Source organism: Eutrema salsugineum, unplaced genomic scaffold (genome assembly GCF_000478725.1).
Source record: "Eutrema salsugineum unplaced genomic scaffold, Eutsalg1_0 scaffold_1, whole genome shotgun sequence".
In the NCBI taxonomy this organism is placed as follows: Eukaryota; Viridiplantae; Streptophyta; class Magnoliopsida; order Brassicales; family Brassicaceae; genus Eutrema; species Eutrema salsugineum.
The window spans coordinates 9,020,056-9,041,927 of record NW_006256909.1 but is presented as its reverse complement, the minus strand read 5'-3'; the positions used below and the strand labels follow the sequence as shown (position 1 = coordinate 9,041,927).

The following is a 21,872-nucleotide window of genomic DNA, read 5'->3' as shown; positions in this document are numbered from 1 at the left end:
ATTTAGTAAAATAACTAATCACGCCAAAGACGTATGTTAGTCTGTTGAACAAACAAACAAAAGATGATTAATTGAGACTTGTCACTAAATTTAAATTAATTAAAAATTAAGTCAAGCCTAATCCAGTTCAAAACTCACAATTTTCATTTTTGTCGTTATGTGTGTGTGTTATGTATAGCTGACGAAGCAATTAAGCAAATCCATGGAAGGTCGCTTGACGGCCATCTTATTCCGGTAGGCAGCTAAGAAAAACGACGACGTATGTACAAAGTAGCTGACATGTAAACCGCATACACGTGGAACACAATAGTTGGCTGACGTCAAATAAGACAACACCATGACATTGTTTATCTTTTTTCAAAGGAATACACCCAAGTCAAAAATGCAATATTAAAGACCAATAAATCAACTATGCAGTGACCAGATATGTGTTTATCTCTAGTAAAATTAGATTGAAACCATCCAAATATTCCAAGGTTTAGCAGTGTCTCATTCTTTTTTACAAACAGAAACAACAATGTTAATTTTTTTACACTTGGGGTTAAAGCTTATTACCATGAATTTCTGAAAAAGGAAAAAAATCTGATTGTATTGGACAGAGAATTTGGATGTTTGGTTTTAGTAAGGAGAAATGATAGATTCTATGAGGTCTTGAAGAGGAGCAAGTTCTTTCTTGTCAATGAGAACAAACTCCTGCAAAAAAAACCAAACCAACAAGAAGCAAAATCAAGAAACTCAGTAACTGATTAAAAGTGGAGACTTGATGATGAGTTAAGGAGAGTATATAATTACATGAGTGAAGAGGATGAAGTGCTTGAAGCAAGTGTTGAGATGAGCTTCCTCTTTGAGGCTAACGGTTTTCTGGAAATGAGAGTGGTAAATGTGTGCGTAAACTCGGAACAATCTTTTAAAGATTGTCTTCACCACTTCCTTGAAGTTTGGAGGAAAATCCGCACCTTTAAGATTCCCCACCATAAACCGGCCAATAAGACCAATCAATCTCTTTGTCCATAATCATCAGAGATCTATATATCCTAATGTGAGTTATTTACCAAGTCTTTGAGGAAATATGGACTCATCATCAAGTTGTGTCTCGATCCAATCCATTAAGTATTCAACATACTTTGGAGCTGAAACCTCAATAGGCTTCTTGATCTGTACACCATCTGCCCACCTGTATTCGTATCTGAGACATTGCAACCGAATTTCATCAATGAAACGGTTTCAGATAAATCAATAAGTCAATCATCGCAATGATAGTCACTCAAACTAGCAACTCTTTTCAAGATTCTGAAGTCATATATTAAATGTTTTAACAGAAAGGCAGTGCTGAGAAATGAAGGTCATATCTAAGAAAAATCTCATCAGGGAAACGGAACCAACTTGAAGGATATCAGACTGTAGAGGGTTATATAAACCAGATTAGAACACAATTTTGGTTTACATAACCATGAAGAGGAGATATAGATATGCTCATATAGCTCCAGCAGTTTTTTTTTTCCCTTAAATACAAGATTTCTAAAGAAAACAATGATCAAGAATCATTACTTAATTGAATGAAGAAGAGATAAAAGCTACATACTTTGGACCAGCAGTCATTGTAGAACAATTCTCCTGGGTGCAGAACTCGGTAAGTGTGCCGAATAACAGATTCACCTGATTAAAAAAAATCCACAGCTGAAGAAAATAAAATTTAAATATGTTAAAATGCATAGAGAAACCATGAAATTAATAAAACAAGAGTGGTGGCAGAAGTTAAGCTCACTGTTGACTGCAAGCCATTCGTTTAAATCCTCTCCTGGAGGAAGTTTTACAGCTTCTCTAAGATTCCCACTACCTAAAGTTGCATCTATATGCTTACGAAGCTGTGCTCCCTAACACGATTCAAAGCGAGAAGCAAACACTTCTTTCAAGGCTACAAAAACATGAATCATTGTAAAAGAAACATGTGGAGTTAGAATTACAAACCTTAGTTCCTGATGGTGCGCTCTTTTTAGGACGGAAAGTCTTTTGATTTCTAATCAATGAACACAATAATCAAAAGGAGAAATATGAATCAGAAAAAAAAATGCTACAAATAAGCAAATTTTACATAATGTAGAGCATGAATCATCCAATTCTGAAGAAGATAACCGTTGAACATTGAATATTCAACTGTTTCCAAATGACTCTCAACACACAAGACAAATTAACAGAACCAACTGATAATTATATGCTTATGAAACAGATCCAAAATCCACAATTCGAATAAACTCAATAATAGTGTATGACAATTCACAAAGTTATATAAAGGGAATGTGGAAGTGAGACACAAAATTTACTCAGCAATCCCCATAAATCAAGAGATTGAGAACCCATTGCCCAAAAGTGGTGGATAATCAGTTTCGATACGATGTAGTTGATTGATTTCGAAAATGACGAATAATCACTTGGGTAAAATAGATAAAAGGATCCCAGTAGAAACATATTAGGAGTCAATATTCGAATGATCTCAGACACAAACAATCGATATACCCATTAAAAAAAAAAAAAAAAACAGAAATGTTACGCAAAAGAATCAGTGATTCACCTTCCCAGCCCGAATAGACTCATCGATTAATTCGGAAAAAGAGAGAAAGAGACGAACTTGAATCGCTTTGACAAAAAAAAATGAGAAAAAGAGATTGTAAAAGGTGACTCTTTTTCTATGGCAATGTTCTCGTCTCTCTCACTGCTTAAATTTTACGATAGCAGACCAAAACATGAGAGAACAATAACATAACATAAATAGCATTCATTTATTAATATTCCTTTTTTTTAGATTTTACAGAACACAACAAAGTGAACAATTTCTAGCGTTTGTATTACATGCTCTTACAAAGTTCAAGACTTTGAAGATTATTTAGACTTTTCTAGTGAGCAATCATTAGTTTTCAACTTTAAATCACTGGGAAATTTCGATTTTCATCAGCATCGTATGAAGAACGGAGAGAGAGTAGGGGACTTCGGATTCACACAGGGGAGCTTCTGTGTTGTCGCTGAATCGGGCCTGTAGTTTTTGTGGGCTGAGTAGGAGTTTGAATTTCAGGCCCAATATTCCTGCACAGAGAACAGAGTGTCAAACAAAACAAAAAAACGTTTTCTTTTGTACTTCTTCTTGCTTTACTTACTTGTGAGACTGATCATTTGATATTTCCTCTGTTTTCCTTGTTCCTAGCTTCAATTCCTCAAGTGTAGCTTTGAAATTCGGACACAACTCTTTTGTATACTTCTCCAGCTTCGGAAATTTAACTCCATCCGACGACAGAACAGGCAAATCAAGAAGGTAGAGCTTTCGAAGATTCGGTACTTCTCTTACTTCTACTTCAAACAATCTCTTCAGATGATCACAAAACGTCACGCGGAGAGTCTCAAGGTTATCAAGAAGCTGAGAATCTCCCGGGAATAGAGATTCGATGCTTGGACAACAATCTATGCTTAGCTTTTTTAGGTTCTTGAAGACGAATATTCTATTACCACTGTCTAGTTTTTTTAGCAATGGAAGATTTGAGATCCAAAGAGTCTCCAATGGTAATGAAGATGGTAATGATATCTCATTGTCTTGTTTCTCACGTAATTCGAAGATATTCTCCATCTTCTTGCACCTCTCTACCCAACAACCCTTAACCGATCTCATCTCAAACTCGTCGAAGATCAAAGATACGCTTTCGGATTCATTCTCTGAAACAGAGACATACTCTGCTTTGGACATATACTCTTTTCCAAGCTCCACTGATCTTTTTGTATCAACGATATCGATATCCAGGGGAACTTCATGATCAAGATCTCTGTATCTATCTCCATGAAGAACAAGCTTCTCGTTTTTTTTCTCCGCTTGATTCGAGAAGCTAGAGCTCTCTGCCAAACACTCCTTTATTTGGCTCCACTCGTCTAGCTTTAAACACCTCGAATCCGCGAGAACAATGCGTTTCGAAGAACAGAGGATGCTTTTATCTTTTGGCAACTCTGGAAACGTTTTGAGTTTAGTCCCAGAGAGATTCACCTCTCGTAAGTAAGACATATTCTCGAACGATCCATCGATTTTCTCCAACTCGTTGCATCCCGAAACATCGAAGATCTCAAGATGTGTTAGCTTCTCAAGATTTGGAAGAGCCACTAGCTTGGAACAGTTTCTTATGATGAGCTCTTTCAAGTTAGACAGCTCCGAGATTTTATTAGGTAACTCACGGAGATTCGTTCCCGAAATATTCACTTTGTGGAGGAAAGACATCTTCTCAAAGGATCCATCGATCTTCTCCAACTGATTGCAACCAGAAACATCAAAAACCTCAAGTTGTGTTAGCTTCTCCATGTTAGGAAGCTCTTTGATCATTGAGCAGTTTCTTATCAGAAGCTGATTGAGATTGACAACTTCATTGATCGTGTCCGCTAGCTCAGGAAGAGTTGTCTCCGAAATGTTAAGGATTCTAAGCTCTTCCTTCTCTTCTAAGCAAACTTCAAGCATCTCTACTAATTTCTTAGCACCAGAGACATCAAGAACCTGGAGTTTGGTCAAGGGCTTAAGCTGTGGTAGCCTCTTAAGCTCTGTACAGTTTCTTAGCAAGAGCCGTGTCAACGATGGCATTGTGCTGAAATCTTTGAGATGAAATATCGGTAAGCGAATGATTTGAGTCCCTGAGAAGTCCAAGTGTTCGAGCTTTTGAAGATGAGCGAAGTTCTTGTTCTTGCCTTTATATTGTTTCCAATCTTTAACTCTATCGAAGTAAGATTTGAGATCTCGAGCTCCGCTAATGTCGATGACTTCTAGTAGGTTTGTTGCAACATTGAAATTAGGCAGATCTTGTAGCTTAGGGCAGTCTCTTAGGATGAAGCAACGGAGGTTGCTTAGATTCTCAACTGTGGAAGGAGAAGATTCGATTGAAAGTCCCGAAAGGTTAAGACTTTGAAGCCGTTCCATGTTCTTGAAGAAATCATCATCGATTTTAGCTAGAGAGCTTGCACCAGAGACTTCAAGAACATGTAGGTCTTTGAGACACTTGAGCTCATTGATGTCTTTGATTAGATCGCAGTCTCTGATCACGAGTACTCGAAGCTTCTTCAGCGTAGATAGAGACTGAACAAGATCTTGAAACGTTGGCTCAAAGAGGACAACAACTTCAAGATCTTGCATCTCTTGTTTTTCAAAGAATTTCCGAGGAGCCTCTCTGCGTAAACGGTTTCCGCTAACGATAAGTGTAGTGATGTTCTTTTTCTTCTTGGATTGAATCGTCTGGATCATATCGTCGATCAAGATGATTCTCCCTAGGCCTTTTGTCTTGTCTCCACCGTAAACTCTGTTGAATCCAAGACAAGATCTCCCAAAGAAACCACAGTCTTGAAGATCTAACAGATTGTTCATAGACATCTCTGGAACCACCATGTTGTCTTCTTGTATCTTCAAGATCCCTCTGTTCATAAACTCCATCAAAATGGAATGTCCTTCCTTGTAAGCTTTCTCAACCGACTTAACCGGATCAAAATACCCTTCAAGCATCCAGTGAGCGATTAGGTCGCGGTAGTAAGCGCATCCACAGTGGTTGTAGAAGTCTAAGACATGCCAAAAGCAAGAAATGACCGGACTTTTTTTGACCATCTCTTCAGGCTTCAACAGCTCGTAGCTTAAACGCAAGACGGGATTGTAACGGCTGCGCTTTATAGCGTTCTTGGAAGCAGCTGCTGCGTCTAGTGACTTGGAGGATAAAATCAGTTCTTTGAAAATCTTCCTCTGTTTTGCAGACAGCGTCTTGATGCTGTCTAAAGACTTGGTTAAGACAACAATTGCAGCTGGTAAGCCCTGGCTCTTGCTTACAATGCAAGACATCAAAGTAGGGTCTTTGATCTCTCCGTTCTTGTAAAGGCTCTGCAACAAAGCCGGCCAGTCTTCAACGGTGGTAAGTGACTCAAGTAACTCAAGTAAATTCTGAGAATTAGAAAGCAACTCTCGTGACTCGTTGTCTGTAAGCGGACCGACATTGATCGTTGTTGTCGATGGCTCTTTCTCCTTTGTCTCAACTCTTCTTGTGACTAGAGTCTTTAGAGGTGCGTGTTCGGGTTGCTCAAGAAACTGTTTGAGCTTTAGGTCTTCCATTACATGTTTTTCAGTTGTCTTGCTTCCTTCATCATCCAAAATCAACAGAATATTCTTTTTCTTCGTCGTCTTGATCTCATCTGATATCTTCTTCTTCAAGCTCTCCAATGAAGCATCGAGCTCATTTTGATTTTCGCCTTCTTCTTTTTTTGTTAAAGTTTTTTCGCCTTCTTCGTACTCGAAAAACAACGATAAGTGAGCAGCTAGATTCTCGTAAAGAGACTTCTCGTCTCGAATCATTTTGTTCAGATGTAACCAGAGGACCTTGTAACATGAAGAAATCTCTGGCCTTTCGCTGACTTTTTTTGCCAGCCATGTCTTCCCTATACCAGCTTCACCAACGATAACAGTTCTTGAATCGTCTCCCAGTATTGATTCCGTTATCTTGATAATATCTTCTCTCCTGATCTGATCTTTTTTTTCTTGGTTAGCCATTTCTGGGAACAAAAAAGAGAGGAGAAGATATGTTAAAACCTTAGGTTAGAGGTTTTTCTTCTGAAGAAAAAAAACTCAGCTGATCCAAAAAATAATCTAAAATGCATAGAGATCATTGTTGTTATAACAACCCTTACTTTAAAACTAATAATGGATTTTCTAATTGTTTTTGTTCAGCTAGATTAATTTAATCTGGAACATAATTAACATAATGTACAAATATATGACCCCCTACCCACAGTATGAAAATATCAAAAGAAAATTGATTTCTAGAAAACTTAAAGCAAATATAACTAAAACAGAGTAAAATATGAAGAACCTTGTAAGTTGTTCAAATTAACTGATCAGGTTGGTTTTTTTATTTCTAGTTTTTTCTTTTTTTTTTTGTTTCTCTTGTTTTGTTATCCTTCGTTGATTGATTCACGTATTTATACAAGTATACAACTCCATCACCGATGACTTGCAGGTCAAGATATCTGGATTTTTATAAAACAACAATATTTTTAGTTTAGACTATATTCTGTTCGAAACAAAAACGCCAAGTATAAATACCATATTCTTCCTAAAAATTCAACCTTACTAATTTAGAGTACCAAAATTATTTTTTTATTCGGAGTGTACAGGTAACAAAATGGCTTTTGGAATGGTCTACTACACAAGCAAAGCTTTTCTTTTTTCATTAACAAAAAAATGTTACATGCTAAACACATGTATTGCCCTGCTTGTGTTTAATGATCGTGTGATACACATTTATGAAAAGTAAGGGTATAGATGTTTAGCTTAAAACTATTGGGGAAGAATCTACAACTTCTCTTTAGCTGAAAGGAAATTAATATTCTATCACATGAATTCAATACTTCCTTCAAAAGTAAAAGACTACTATTCTTTCTATAATTCTATTCCAAATTAAAGTTTAGTGACTGAAAGATGCATATACTTGATTACTGTAGGAAAATTCCAATCGACTTGTAACAGTCATGTTGTGATTTTCTCAATTTTGTTAGTAAAAAAAAAATCCAGTCACCCATAAAACAATATACATACGATCATTACATATATGATTGTCAAGATCATTATTATTGTTTATTCTAGTCCACTGATTGAAAAAACAAGACATGTCTTCCTATATATTCATGAGATGTAGTATTTTTGTTATTATAAAAAGGTACATATGATTGCTAGAGAACCGTATAATGTGACAAAACGTATTATCTTCGAATTTCAGAAAATTTGTATTGAGACTCTTCATTATTTTTTAAATACCAGAAAGCTACAAAACAATTACGGGAATAATAAATTATTTTTTAAAATAGTAAAATTCAAATGTTTTCGAAGACTAGAGAGTGATTAAAATACATAGATAAATTGCTTTACAAGTTACAAGCTTTTCTACTTCATCAAGCATCCACTTTCTCAGGGTCAATCTTCGCCAGCATTCGAGCAGCCAAAGGAACACCACAAGACTTATCCATAAGTTCTTGTTTGAATCTCCCTGGATACCTCGGATTCACCATCACTCGTGTTTTAGCTGCATCATAGTAAATCTCCCACACGCTCTCTGCATCGGATCTCGGAAACAAACGCTGCAGGTTCTCTTCTTCTCCGACTATCTTCTTCGCCAATCTCTCGTCTCTGCTTGTCACAATAACTCTCCCACCAAACCCTTTAGGAAACCCACAAGAAAGATGCCATTTTTCCTGTTCAACTTCCCCACCATCGAGCCTCTGATTCCACTCGTTATCCTCACAAACATCGTCCAACACGATCAGATACTTCTTCCACATCAGAATCGAGTTAAGAGTATGCAATAATCGAGAGAGCTCCTTCTCTTTAACCGTCTCTTCCGATTCCTCCCCAGCTTCATCTTTGCCTCTCTTCTCTTCTTCTGCGTCTGTTTTGATGCGTTCAAACATCTCATCTTCAACACCAAGTGATCTCAAGATTCTCTTCACCACAGCTATCTTTGAATCTTCATCTTCTCTTGTTTCTTTGCTGTACATAGACACCCATATCCTCGGGAGATAAGCTCTTTTCACATCTTCGTCGTTGAACACAGATTGACACAATGTCGTTTTCCCAACTCCGTATTTCCCCACAATCGCTAGCGTCTTGAACTCTTCGGATTCCTTTCGCTTCAGCAAGAAGTTCTTCAAGAACAAGGCCTCGTTTATAAAACCGTGAATGTTTAGATCCTGAAGCTCAGATTTTGTCTCGACATGGTTCACCTTAGGCAGCCCTTCTTTGCTGCTGCTGTTCCGAGTGGCTGATGAATCGCCATGTGTGGACATGTATCCACGCTTAGAGGAAGATTCACTCTGTTTTTCAGACAACCATTTATCATCAAAGTTAGACTTGATTATTGCGAGCTTCTCATCAATTTCATACATATACTTCTTAGCTTGAGCCATAAGCTCTTCTTCTGTTCCCAAGAAAAACTAAACTACAAAGGAAAATATGGGTTTCAAAGTCTGCAGCTTTCACTTTGGGGTGACACAGATATATATCGAACTATCTTTCTCTGCAAATTCTTTATCCCCAGAAGTAAAGAATAAAGCAAATGGAATTGTTACAAAAAAAAGAAAAAAGGAAGAGAGAAAACAAAAAAAAAATAGAAAATGTATTATTTGATTAAGGGCAAAGCATAAACCAGGTGTAACATTAACAACACTTCTGGTCTTTTTTGTTTTTTTCGTGAAACACATTCACTAACCTGAACCGTCTATGAATGCTACAGTCAAATCCCAATCCTCGGAGATGTATCTCTGTAACTGTAACATCGACTCAGACACAAGTGCTGCAGATTTGTTTCATAGTGTTTCTCCAAACAAGCCAGGAAACAGGGTTCTGATTTGTGCTGACTATCCAATCAAAATCTCGCAAAGAGTGTCTCAGATGCTTGAGATCCTCGTGGTGGATGACATTACATAGCTGATGAATCTCTACGATTCTTGACCTCCAAACCTGAAAAGAAAGTTTGATATAACATACTGTTTTCAAATCCACATCGTTCTAAAGAATATAGTGATCGTTTTATACATTGAATAACAGTGACATCTCCTATCTACAGAAGCGTTTACATTAGCACGAGACTGAAGAGTGTTGGAATGCAAGTTACATATAGAGGCAAGCAAATTCTCAGGAAAGAAGCCATGACTTTAGCTTCTATTGTATTAGCAAGATGAAATATTAAGAAAATATGTCTTACCAATGACAAGAAAACATAGATCGATAAGAACTTTTGAGCATCGATACCAGACTAGTGGAATGTACCTTTGCGCTCAAGGAGAAGATGACTCCCAAATCTTCCACATTCATGTGAAATAAACAAGGGCAAACTTTTTATGTCAATGGCATTATCTGAGAGAGGTTTCTTGTTAAAACCAGAGCACATCTCACTGACTTGTCTCTGCAACCCCGAAAATTGAGGCATAACATCGCTCCATCCATCAAATGAAAGATTTTTACCAAACAACTTCAAAGCGCTCTTTCTAGTTGCTTCCACAGCTGAAGATAAAATATCAAAAATAATCTCAGAAGACAAAAAGACTACTTGTAAACTACATGACCCAAATCAAGAAAGTTCAGAAACAAGAATTTACTTGGTATTGAGAACACATATATATGAAGAAATGAGATAGGGAGAGAGAGAGATGGGGAGTATATACTGTTATAAGGAGCTGCAAGAAGAAGATTTGTGGGGAGACCAATGCCGAGACCAGCAAGTGTTATACCAACACTGAAACCAACGCCACAGCCTGCACCGACATAGCCAATGACCTCAGGGCCAAAACCAGGTCCCCATCCGACGCCACAACCAATCCCGATCCCCATTCCCCAAAATGCTCCATAAGTAGGATGAACAGGATTCCATTTCTCATATCTCCTAAATATACCTTTAATGATCATCAAGACCTGAGATTTTGAAACAAAAGATATGATAAATCTGTAAGTTGATATTGACCCATTGAAATAATCTTCAATACCCACCGAACTAAATCAACTCAAATCCAGCTGCACAATTGAATCGACAAGCCAAACCAATAGATATTCAACACTATCACCAGCAAAACATAAAGCTCTTTTTTTTCCCAGAGATTTTCTCGAACAAGTAATATTCAATAAACCAATTCCAGTTACTTAGTCGCAAAACCAGACAATTGATGAAAACATTCGGAACAACTGGGATAATTCTAAGAAATAGAAACAACGAACACAATATATATACAAGATGTACCATTAATGGATTACTATTTCAATTTTGCTCTTCTGTTTCGATCTTTGCCCCTTTCGTTTCTCCTTATTTGTTTTCACCTTAATTCGATCCCGGAAATGCAAACACTCGCCGTTTAGTTTTTCTACGACGAACACCGAGAACCACTCGTCGTTTAACGCTTGGATTAAAATAAATAAATAAAATAACCGGACCGGCCTGACATGAGCGGTACAATTCGATTCGGTTTACCAAACCAAACTACGGCAGAGTCCTTATATAATCGATTAACCGTGTGTGAAATCTCCGGCGTTCAATGTCCAGTTTCCGGTGTCCCTAAAATTGTCCTGCTTGAACACTGAAATCAAATCTGGAAGAGTGGAGCCAAGTTCGCGAAATCTCAAGAATGTGGTTTACACGACTTTGTCAGGTGAAAGTGAAGATCTCATTAGTGTCTCTAATCTCTATGTGTTTTGCATACAGGAAGAACACGATCAGGCTAATCCCTTTTAAAAAGTTTAGGATTTAATCGGATGTTAGAAGCAAATTCGGATTTTTCTGGTTGGAATTAGAGTGAGAAAGTTTAGCAGAAGCTATTTTTGATGGATTCTCTGGTTTGAAATTGGAGCATGAAGAGCCTAGCCAATAAGGCGAATAGATGATTCAACGAATAGCCAAAAAGATGTTAAAGACAAAAAAGAGAAGACAACAATCTGTTACACAAGGCAAGAAGAGGTTGCTTTGTCCAAAACGAGTCTGGCTCTAGAATCTTCCTTGGTGGTCCGGAACTGCTCTCCGAGTCCAAATTGAGCCATCAAAAGCCAAACAAAGTTGATCAATTCACCGCCTCTGTTGAGTTGAGCTGCATGCTGTTTAGAGTCACAGTGAGTTGCTGCATAGCAAAGCATCTCCACCCACACTTTGCTCACTACCTCCCACATCTTACTATTGCCTTGTTGAGTTTGTATCCGAAGAAGCTCTTTTGCAAGCATGCTCGCTTGGAACAGCACAGACTTGCTTCGATACACTTTGGCGTTCTCATTTCTTTGCCCATCTACCTTATAGGAATCTAAAATTGCTTTACAGGCCATCTTTGCATCTCCTGAATCCGCAATATGCCTCCTTTGAAACAGCTTTTTAGCCTCTGGGAGGTTTCTGGCTTCTGCTATTGCGTCTCTGAATCTTACCTTATCAATTCCTGCAACTGTTGACATAAGAGAGGGCTGCACGATTAGGAGATACATCATGTAGTCTGAAAGTGTTTTGCTGGACTCTCTGTATTCGACATTTCTTGCATTGTTTTCGTCTGTTTGGTGTAAGAGCTCAGTGGCAATGTGCCACACCAGAATGCTCTGATCGTAATCCACCTCGGTAACATAAGGCAGAAGCTTCTCGTTATTAATCTCGGTATCCATATCTCGCAGAATCCAGTCACCTCTAGCCGAATATATGTGGCTGCCACTTTCCATTCCAATAACAAAGACGGATCTACGCTTAACCTCCGTAAATATGAATTCCCAAAGCTCTCTTGTGAGGTGTTCACGAGATGTAAATACCATCTCATTTAGCTGATCCGTGATGCCGAAGAATTCCAAGAGATAGTTTAACAGAGGAATTCCAAACCAGAATCTAAGAAAGAGCCTGACAGGGTAAAGAAGATAATATTTCACCCTGTGTTTGTTGAACAGAGAAATTATGTGCAGGTCTATCTTCACGCGGATGCGATTCAAGGCTTTGGAAACTGAGACTGTTCCTCGGATGATGAAATCAGTGGCACGATCTATGTACAAGCTTCTAATGATGGTGTCATAGAAACTGTGTATGTAACCCTTGGTGTGATGGATTCTCTTTGGTTTTATCTTCAGGAAGGGGCCAATCAGGTTGTATGCATATACGTACTCTGACCATCTCCGAAATATAAAGAGTCTACTAGGCACCATGTGACAGCGACCTTCTTGCTCGTGACAGTTGCACTTCTTCCACTTCAGGTCCCTGAAACCGAGGAGCCCATTGAGAAATCTGTCAAACATGGTATCTTTCTTATCCAGCTCTTCCTTCGGCTTCCTCAGTCTAGCAAATGTCCAGTCGGATACACAGAATATGAGGATGGAAATGAAATCCAGTGCGATTCCACCAAAGATCAAAGCATAAGTAAGGCTAACATCAAAACCATCATATCCATCTTTCTTCGATGCTTTGAATATGTGGAGGGATGTAAACAGGCATCCCAAGGCTATACAGCGGAAAGCAGCTCCAAACCAGGTGTGCAGGATGTCAACTTTGGTGAATAAAGTTCCGTAGATGAAGCTGAGCTCTACCTCTAGAATCCTCAAAGCATCTTCCGGCGACAACAACTGGAAAAATTGCTTGCTCTCTATCCACTGGTGTGAGCTATAGATGAAATCTACCACAAGACCTTTGTAGATGTTGAAGTACTTATAAGCATGTTGAACAACCTCGAGATGAGTCAGACATTCTTTCTCTGAGCTTACGGATACCTTAACTGCTTGCTCTTTCTTAGGCTCCGGGACCCAAACTAACTGGCTACGCTCTTTCGAAATCTTCCTTATTTTGTACTCTTCCATAAACCTTGTGTAGTCGATTCCAGGTTCGGGCTCCCCAAGCATTGAATCTTTGAACCTTTCGAGACTAGCTCCACGCATTGCTCCTATCCTCTCAACATACTTGATGACTCCAGCCACAAGCATGAGTGAAGTAGGTACCAATAGACTGTTGGGTATTGACAGCAAGAACACGTAGAGAGTAGCAATGAATTGGCAGACAAGACCAAACAAGCTCCTGAGCCAGAGCTCATTATCCTCCAGAGCAAGAGCTGTGATTGTGTCAGGACCACCAAGGTGCAAGAGAAGGAACATTGCCCAGAACGCCAAGAGCTCGTTTGTCTTGGGCGACTCGTTTGGTTCAGGGTCGTCTCCTGAGCTATCTGAGATTTGTCCCACGGCATAATCAGCTGACCAGTTGGCTAAAATGTAAGATGACCAGATGAGAAGTCGAAAAAATCTCATAGGAGTTCGTTTTCGATTTGGTGAGAGAAGAACAAGGATTGCCTGAAGGACAAGACTGAATATCACAAGGCCACGGATGTTCCATTTGTCCCACATATCTTTCACTGCCTTGGGTATTGCCTCACCCATCTTTCTTGTTTTTCTGTTCTGTATCAGCAAACTGGAGCTGGTACCTGCCTTTTTGGAGAACGAACTGGTTCTCAGTTTATGAGACGGTTTGGACTGGTTTGGTTTATTTTTAAGACCCCCTAGATGCAATTCTGGTAGTAACAGAGCATCTGGATATTATAACCGGTGTCATCAAGTTGGCTCGAAGGTTGATGATATTTATCTTTTTTTTTTTTGTTGGTCGAAGATGATATTTATCAAGCGACCAGTCTAAAGAAAGACTTTTGAGACCCCCACTCTGTTTATTTTTTATATGAAACATAAAGAAAGACCAATTATATTGGTCAATTATATCTAAAGAAAGACCAAATTGTTTTTTCAGTATCCGGGCCCTTCACGTTTCACATTGCATGTTAATTTATTTTATAATTGTTGACTTTTTTGTGTCTGCCTTTTTCCTAATTTTTTATTAACATCATTTAATCATTTTTTATTTTTTTTTGTTCAACTAACACCATTGTTTTTGTGTATTACATTTACAGCGCATAACTGCATAGATATCCATTATTTAAAACCTTGTTACCTGCAACCATGTTTTCTTACGTGTTCATCGGTGACAGTTGTCTTAAAAATTTCGGTAGACAATTAAGTATGACCTTCAGAAATGTTTTAGTTGACTAGGAATAGGATATGTGTCAAAATATTTCATTAAATTATATGTTAAAACTTGTCTAATCCAACATTATATGTAAAACTATACATGTTTCCAAAATATATGGCCATTGTACTTACTGCCAATTATTTAAATCAGAAGTTATTGTCAAACAAACAAAAAAAAGTTAGTGTACTTCATGAACTCGGATATGAACAATTCAAACAATTCATTGCCTGCTATTAGCCAGAATTGTTTTAACTAACAAAAAAATATTAATAAAAAGTTGGAATCAATTTAACGGGTATTGAATTCAATGTCGACGGAATATGTGTGTAAGACTGTTAGATGTTTTCAATTTTTTCCGTCTAATATTAATCCAAATGACAAAAAGAGAAAACAGAGCCTGGTCTAAAAACAGGGCAAAACCAGAAGAGAGAAGAAACAGAGTAATAATTTACACATCGGAAGTTATCTTCTCCTTGTCGAATAATCCCTTGAGCTAACGCAAACAAAAAAAAATTAATAATGTAGTTTCTAAATTCTAGCAATTAATAAACTCCCAAAAATTGTTCTGGAACTGATAATTGGGATATGACTAGATAGCTTGTGTAATCCTAAGGAAACAAAAATCTGTAAGCAGTGGTAGATATCAAGAGCAATGTGGGTTGTATTGTATGTAATGTTGATACCAAGAGAATTGGAGACATAATATTACAAAACAGAAAAAGAAGACACAAAACAGAGAAAAAAAAAAAAAAAAAAACTTAGAGGGAGGCTTAGACCGGAACATAAGCAGTGAAACAACGAGAAGAACACAAGTAAATAGTAACATCAGTAGTAGTTGTAGACACCAAGAGCAATGGTTCGTGGCATTCATTGTCACAGTTGCTACAACGTAGTTGTGTTGTCCAGTCATTTCGGACCACTTTGTACTCGTGTCCAAGTGAGATGAAACTCATCCACGGTCTCATGTGTCTGAAACTTCCAACGGCACAATTGGTATGAAGAACCGGACCACAACTGAAACATTTGTAGTAATTACCCTTTTCTTCGATTTTCTTTTCGCATACGTCACACAACAAGTATCCGCCGGTAGAATCTTCAAGACCAGATTTGATGCTGAGCAAATGCTCATCATACTTGTACTTGGCCTTATCGGGTAAGGCTGCACACGCCATGCACAAATGGAATCTGCATCCAAAACAACTTAGAATATATTTTTGTCCTTGAAGACCGCAGCCACTACAGATCTTGGCCTCCTCGATCTCATCTGTTGGAACGTCGTCTATAAATAAAGGATGCTCATGACTAGAGACCAACAAGGGTTCAGAAACTGATGAACATCGAATGTCGAATTCAATGTTATCGTCTTTGCACTCCAAACAACGATAGCTGAACCCATTAAAATGCAAGTGACAAGAACCACAGCGAGAAGGACCACATGACCTTTCATCATCCGGGCAAAGAGTGAGTGGATGTACATGTAGAAACGTAGTTATCTCTTGTGGGAGATTAGCACATCGTTCGTGAAGAAAGAAAGAGCATTCCTGATGACAACGGTAAAAGGTCTTAGCTGCTATGGGAAGAGCACATCCAGAGCAAACATCATCTGTATATTCATCTTCAAGTCTTAGATGATGTTGTTTATGACCGATATGAAGAACTACCCCATCGCTTATCATGGAGTATGATTGCTCACCATTCTCGTCATTATCTTCTTCTTCGATATTTCTCATGACCTCCACGCCGCCCCACACGTCTCCTTTTGTTGCACACGCCATGCACAAATGGAATCTGCATTGAAAACAACTTAGAATATATTTTGGTCCTTGAAGACCGCAGCCACTACAGATCTTGGCCTCCTCGATCTCATCTGTTGGAACGTCGTCTATAAATAACGGATGCTCATGACTAGAGACCAATAAGGGTTCAGAAACTGATGAACATCGAATGTCGAATTCAATGTTATCGTCTTTGCACTCCAAACAACGATAGCTGAACCCATTGAAATGCAAGTGACAAGAACCACAGCGAGAAGGGCCATTAGGACCACATGAACTTTCATCATCCGGGCAAAGAGTGAGTGGATGTACATGTAGAAACGTAGTTATCTCCCGTGGGAGATTAGCACATCGTTCGTGAAGTAAGTAAGTGCATTCCTGACAAGTGTAAAAGTTCTCAGCTGCTATGGGAAGAGCACATCCAGAGCAAACATCATCTGCATATTCATATTGGGATCTAAAACTTAGGACATGTTGTTCATGACAGAAATGAACAATTAATGACCGCTCCTCAATTATGGTGAACTCCTCCAGATCATCCTTCCCGTCTTCTTCTTCGGGTTTACCCTCTACATCAATGCCGTCCCACACGTCTCGTCTTACTGCGCATCTCGAATGAACATAGTAATCTTCACAACAAAGACAAGAATAAGCACCATATCGCCCGTCCATCTTCCGGCGACAAATTCCACAAGTCTGTTCCCCGGAGCCTAGAAAGGAAGTATAAAACATGCGGTGGTGGTGACGGTTGATTCTTATAGCGCGTGGAAAGTCTATGCAGTCTTTGTGTGTCATGAAAGAACACTCAAGACATACATACGGAGATTTATCGCCAGAAAGTCCACAAGCATTACAAGTGAAGGAGACTTGTCTAGGCAAGAGAGTGAGAGTATGCTCATGGAACTTGGGCCTCTCGATAACAAGTGATGGTGGATTCTCTGCACAATCAAGATGTGCAGCAAAATCACACTGGGAACATTCATAAACTCTGTTGGTTTCCTTTATGGTTTCTCCACATAAACCACAAACTCGACTTTCTTCTGTTTCTTCAGACGATAACTCTTTAAGATTTAAAGGGTGTCGATGACTGGGAAACTCCACAGCATTCATGGTGGCTGAGAGAACTATTTTTTTTTTTTCTTTAGCAAAAACAAGGGAACTCTTTTTTTCTTCTTCTTCTTCTTTCTCTCTCTGTGGAATGCAAATTATGGGTTAATATCATTTGTGTCCTTGAGAGCGTTGAGAAAGCTCCTCCAATTATTCTATAACCCTCAATAAAATACTTAAATTTTAAAGTATAGATGGTTCACATCTGTATTACAATTTTAAGTTTGAATAGTCTCTATACTATTTATTAATAAGTTATTTAAAAAGTAAATTTTATTTTATAAAATATTACAAAAATATAGTATTGATACGATATAACTATTTTTCAAAACTATTAAAAAATTTATAAAAATTATTGTTTTTAATTAAATAAATATTACTATTTTACTTTTCATTATAGTAATATTAATATATTATATATTTTCAAATAATAATCATTATATATATTAAAAAATTCAAAATTATGAAATATTTTTACTATAATTTGTATTATTTTATTTGAATATATATCAAAATAAAATAAAACAAACTAAATTTAAGTGTATATTTTAATCTATTAAAAATAAATCAAGCAAATAAATTAGTCTGGTTTGACAATTTTAATTATAATAATTAAGTGTAGGTTTGACAAAATATTAAACAGATTTTTGAAAAATTACTTCGCACTATAACGCAAGTTTTTTCGAATTTATTAACCAAGTTTTTACTAAATTTAATTCTATATATTTCACCCTAATTTTTTGTTTTTTCAACTCTGACTATAGTAGCACTGAAAATTTGAACCAGTCTTGCCTGAATGATCCTAGATACTTTTACTTGAGGGTTAATGATAGAAAATAAAGCTGTATTATAAAAATTTATAATAAGAGAAGTCGATATGACTTATGAGTAGTCATTAAACTCAAGATCGTAAAAATTACTAAAAAAAAGGTATGAGTTTGTAAACCACATGATAGTTGTCGACAAAAAAAAAAACCAAATGATAGTTTATTGCCCCTTGTACTAGGCATACAAGTTAATTGTCTTTGCATCTATTGTTAAAAAAAGCAAGTAATTAGCAAGTTGATCCGGAATCAAATACCACAGCAAATTTTTCTTAATATAAATGATTTGTCGTCTTGTAGCAACAATTAAAATATTTAATTAATAAAAAGGTGGTGGCGTAAATGATTTGCTGTCTTTAAGCAGTATCCACAAGTCTTATATTAAGAAAATCAAAAGTCTAGTTGGCATGTATACCATGTATAATATGATTCACTGTTTCACACTATTAACTGTGTGATTGATAGTCTTTAATATTATATTAAATCACATAATTTTCTATGCCAAAAAAAAGTCATCATCTCTTAATCAATAGAACTAGAACAGTTTAGTCAGTAAAATTTGGGATTAAAACGGTTAAATCAATAAAACATGATCTAACTTTTCTTGGTTCAGAGAAAATTGGTATTTTTTTATAGAAATTTGAAAGTTAAAAATTTTTGTGACATTTTCTTCAATTATCTCTAAACCCCTTAACCGTACGGACATCGATCCACATCTTTAACGCGGCAAACGGCGACAGAAGACGAGAGGCATTGATTAGTTGGGGACTTGGGAAGTGTTTTTTTTTTTTTTGTGTGTGTGTGGATAATATGTGAACTATATACCCAAAAAAAGGAACAAGTGTTGGGATATATGTTTACATACACAACGAGCTGTAGACAATATAGGGGTGCGTGGATCAGTCGATGTTGCCTTAACATCTCTAACCACACCGTTTATAGTCGGATTAAAGTATTAATTATAGAGGAATAATGGAAAACACCCAGACTTTTAACAAACCAAAATAGGAAAACCAATACATTACCACTTTGTTATCTCACAACTAAAAACAATAAAATCAGTCATATCATTGCAGCATTGCTTAATATCTCGATCAGATAAAACCTTTTAGATGGGTTACTCCGTTATTGTTGAACAGTCTTGGTCAGATCTCCAGATTCCATTTCCATCGCAGGGAGTGAGAGTAACTCTTGGACACTCATAGTTCTCCAAAAAAATAAGATTTGGGAAGTATAGTTGCTTGAGCTCTATCCAACCAACTGTTAGCTTGGGGAGGGACGTGAGACGCAAGACCTCAACAGCACATGGTGTTGCCTCCTCCGGCAAGTCACCGAAACCCTTTAGGGTTCTACCTCCTCCAATGTGTAGCTTTTTCAAGTGAAGTAGATTGTGAGGATGAAGCCAAGTGGGAAGTTCTTCTTCTGGAAAACGCTGCAGACTCAGCTTCTTTAACTGAAAAGGGACACGAACCTGACGTCTGAGATTCTTGGGAAGAGAACGAGTGACAGTGCGCGTCAAATAAATCAGCTTGCTTGACCCACCGTCATAGAAGTCGAGATCCCTCCTCCATGTCACTTTCAAGCTTGTCAACGACTTGAGATCTGCAAGATCCTCCATCAATTCGTGCAAACGGAAATCATCTCGGTTTATTTCGATGCTGAGCTTTCTTAGTTTCCGCAAGTGCTTCAAATAAATCAGCTTGCACGAACCACCGTCATAGATGTCATCGCTAACAACAAAGCCCTTGAGGACCTCTAAGTTATCCAAATAAGCCAACCTTGAGGGAATCCACTCCAACATATAGCAGCCTGTCATATCCAAGTAGACCAGATTCTCGAGTGAATCTATTTCATCTGGGAGTTTCGTCAGGTCATAGCATTCCCTGAGGTCCAAGATGACTAGCTCGCGTAGCTTACAAACCGAATTATTTAGGCTTCTAATTGTCGAGATCCCTTGAAGACTTAGCAGTCTTACTTTTGTCACATGTTTTAAACACTTCATGAGCTCGTGATTCTGTACCTCGATGTGACGTTTCTGACTTCTTTCCCATCTTCCCAAATAAAACACCTTGAGTGACTTGAACCAATCTTCTGATGAGTTGATCGTGAATCTCCTGTGTTTACGTGGATTCTTCAAGAACCACCTGACTGCGAAGTCCGGATACCTCTCAGAGACATTGAGCACTGTTTCAATTTTCAGTGATGGCATTTTTCTAGAGGTTGCCTCTGGCTGGATTGCCGACCCTTCCACAAGGAATACCTTTCCCATATCTGACATGTTCATGCGTGGCTTAGACTCTTCGCCGTAAATATCAAAAAGCCCAATCTCCTTTGAGATGAGAACAACTGAAGAATGCACAAAAGGGCTCATCTTATAGCTGCTTGGAGCCAGTTTGCGCCTCTCTTCAACGGGTTCGACCAACTTTTTCTCAGTGAAGTCCTTTAGAATTTTCCTTACATCTTCTTCAGCTGTCTTGACATTGAGAATCCCCTCTCCTATCCACCAATACATCAGCACTGTTCTATGAACCTCTCTGTTCTCCGGGAACACAGCGAAACTCAGAAGGCAGATCTTCCGTTCAGCCTCAAGTTCCATAAAATTCCGTTTCACTTGTCTGAAAGCCTCGCATTTGATGAGTCTTTCCACGTTTGTATGTAGGCCGCGGAGATAATAGACATTGTCATGATGAACCTCGTCTTCATCATCCTCATCACCATATGCTGTTGCTATCTGTTTTTCTGACCTGCCAGACAATAAGGGGACTTGGTACAACAAATCAGAGATCTTCTTCTCAATGTCTTCCAAGTCTGACTTGATCCAATACGTAGTTTGAGAAGAAACGCTGGGGGAATCCAAATTTGTAATCAGTGACCGAAGGGCAACAAGATGTTTATCCAACTCTACTCCGACATATGTTTGAAACTGATCCAGCTTTCCCAGCTTCAGTTTGAGGTGTCGGAAATGATGTTTTAGCCTCAACATCAGTTTGCCATCAAATGCAACATGAGTCAAAGCAGGAGGAGCACTCACGCTCCTTGGTATACTAACTTTTTCATTATCTATCTCAGTAATCTCTCCTTCCTTCTCGCTTCTTTCTAAAGGACATTTCTTTACAGAAGATATCAGTTTTTCCAACTCTGGCAAGGTCTCCAAGATCTTGTCGAGTATATCCTCTGAGGTATCTCCTGATTGATGTGCGAGTGGGTTGCTCTTGGAAGCCATGAGATGGAATGGTAAAAAAGAAAAAGCCTTCTCTTCCCCACCACTCAAAGCAAGCACACCGAACCCGTCTTGCCTGCAAATCTTGAAATAAATCGAGAATTTCCCCAGGGAATTAACCAAAATGGAAAAGAAATAAGGAAAGCCATGAACTTTCCATTACCCACCAATCTGAAATCATGTTCGAAATCAAAAAAAAAAAAAAAAAAAACTGATATGCAATACCTTACTCTTGTAGATCCTCCTCAGCGGCCACACCAAGAGAGAGATAGAGCCTTCTCTTCCCCACCACTCAAAGCAAGTACACCGAACCCATCTTGCCTGCGAATCTTGAAAACAATCGAGCATTGCCCCAGGGAATTAACCAAAATGGAAAAAAAAAAAAAAGAAAAGCCATGAA

The 21,872-nt window shown here is 38.0% G+C and overlaps 6 protein-coding genes across 8 annotated transcripts; all 6 read right to left on the bottom strand.

The window, feature by feature from the left end:
* Nucleotides 1-475: 475 nt before the first annotated feature.
* LOC18029652 (putative disease resistance protein At4g19050) lies at nt 476-6,911 on the bottom strand. The gene is given in 11 exon segments (XM_024148982.1): nt 476-693; nt 793-956; nt 1,053-1,186; nt 1,583-1,668; nt 1,670-1,677; nt 1,766-1,874; nt 1,969-2,017; nt 2,570-2,595; nt 2,997-3,078; nt 3,150-6,543; nt 6,861-6,911. Coding segments are annotated over 10 exon segments (4,125 nt in total). The 5' UTR covers nt 6,542-6,543; nt 6,861-6,911; the 3' UTR covers nt 476-618.
* Nucleotides 6,912-7,822: 911 nt separating this feature from the next.
* On the bottom strand, nt 7,823-9,037 carry LOC18029650 (probable disease resistance protein At4g19060). The gene has a single exon (XM_024150106.1). The coding sequence runs from the start codon at nt 8,947-8,949 to the stop codon at nt 7,939-7,941; it is 1,011 nt and encodes a 336-aa protein (XP_024005874.1). The 5' UTR covers nt 8,950-9,037; the 3' UTR covers nt 7,823-7,938.
* A 242-nt stretch (nt 9,038-9,279) lies between these two features.
* LOC18029649 (cadmium-induced protein AS8) lies at nt 9,280-10,921 on the bottom strand. 2 transcript variants are annotated; one of them, XM_006413953.2, is made up of 4 exons: nt 10,776-10,921; nt 10,207-10,453; nt 9,812-10,045; nt 9,280-9,502 (listed from the first exon to the last, which is right to left on the bottom strand). In XM_006413953.2, the coding sequence occupies exons 1-4, from the start codon at nt 10,776-10,778 to the stop codon at nt 9,462-9,464; spliced, it is 525 nt and encodes a 174-aa protein (XP_006414016.2). In that variant the 5' UTR covers nt 10,779-10,921; the 3' UTR covers nt 9,280-9,461. The 2 variants fall into 2 exon arrangements, with proteins under 2 accessions (XP_006414016.2, XP_024005875.1); XM_024150107.1 differs by lacking the exon at nt 10,776-10,921 and adding an exon at nt 10,529-10,559.
* A 161-nt stretch (nt 10,922-11,082) lies between these two features.
* On the bottom strand, nt 11,083-14,204 carry LOC18029648. Its single transcript, XM_006413952.2, has one exon. The coding sequence runs from the start codon at nt 13,904-13,906 to the stop codon at nt 11,468-11,470; it is 2,439 nt and encodes an 812-aa protein (XP_006414015.1). The 5' UTR covers nt 13,907-14,204; the 3' UTR covers nt 11,083-11,467.
* A 1,112-nt stretch (nt 14,205-15,316) lies between these two features.
* LOC18029647 lies at nt 15,317-17,431 on the bottom strand. Its single transcript, XM_024148980.1, has one exon. It carries the CDS (start codon nt 17,429-17,431, stop codon nt 15,317-15,319), a length of 2,115 nt encoding a protein of 704 aa, XP_024004748.1.
* A 1,679-nt stretch (nt 17,432-19,110) lies between these two features.
* Nucleotides 19,111-21,849, bottom strand: LOC18029646 (disease resistance RPP13-like protein 4). 2 transcript variants are annotated; one of them, XM_006413950.2, is made up of 2 exons: nt 21,698-21,817; nt 19,111-21,548 (listed from the first exon to the last, which is right to left on the bottom strand). In XM_006413950.2, exon 2 carries the CDS (start codon nt 21,473-21,475, stop codon nt 19,370-19,372), a length of 2,106 nt encoding a protein of 701 aa, XP_006414013.2. In that variant the 5' UTR covers nt 21,476-21,548; nt 21,698-21,817; the 3' UTR covers nt 19,111-19,369. The 2 variants fall into 2 exon arrangements, with proteins under 2 accessions (XP_006414013.2, XP_024005178.1); XM_024149410.1 differs by having other exon boundaries at nt 19,112-21,556; nt 21,698-21,849.
* Between the last annotated feature and the right edge of the window lie 23 nt (nt 21,850-21,872).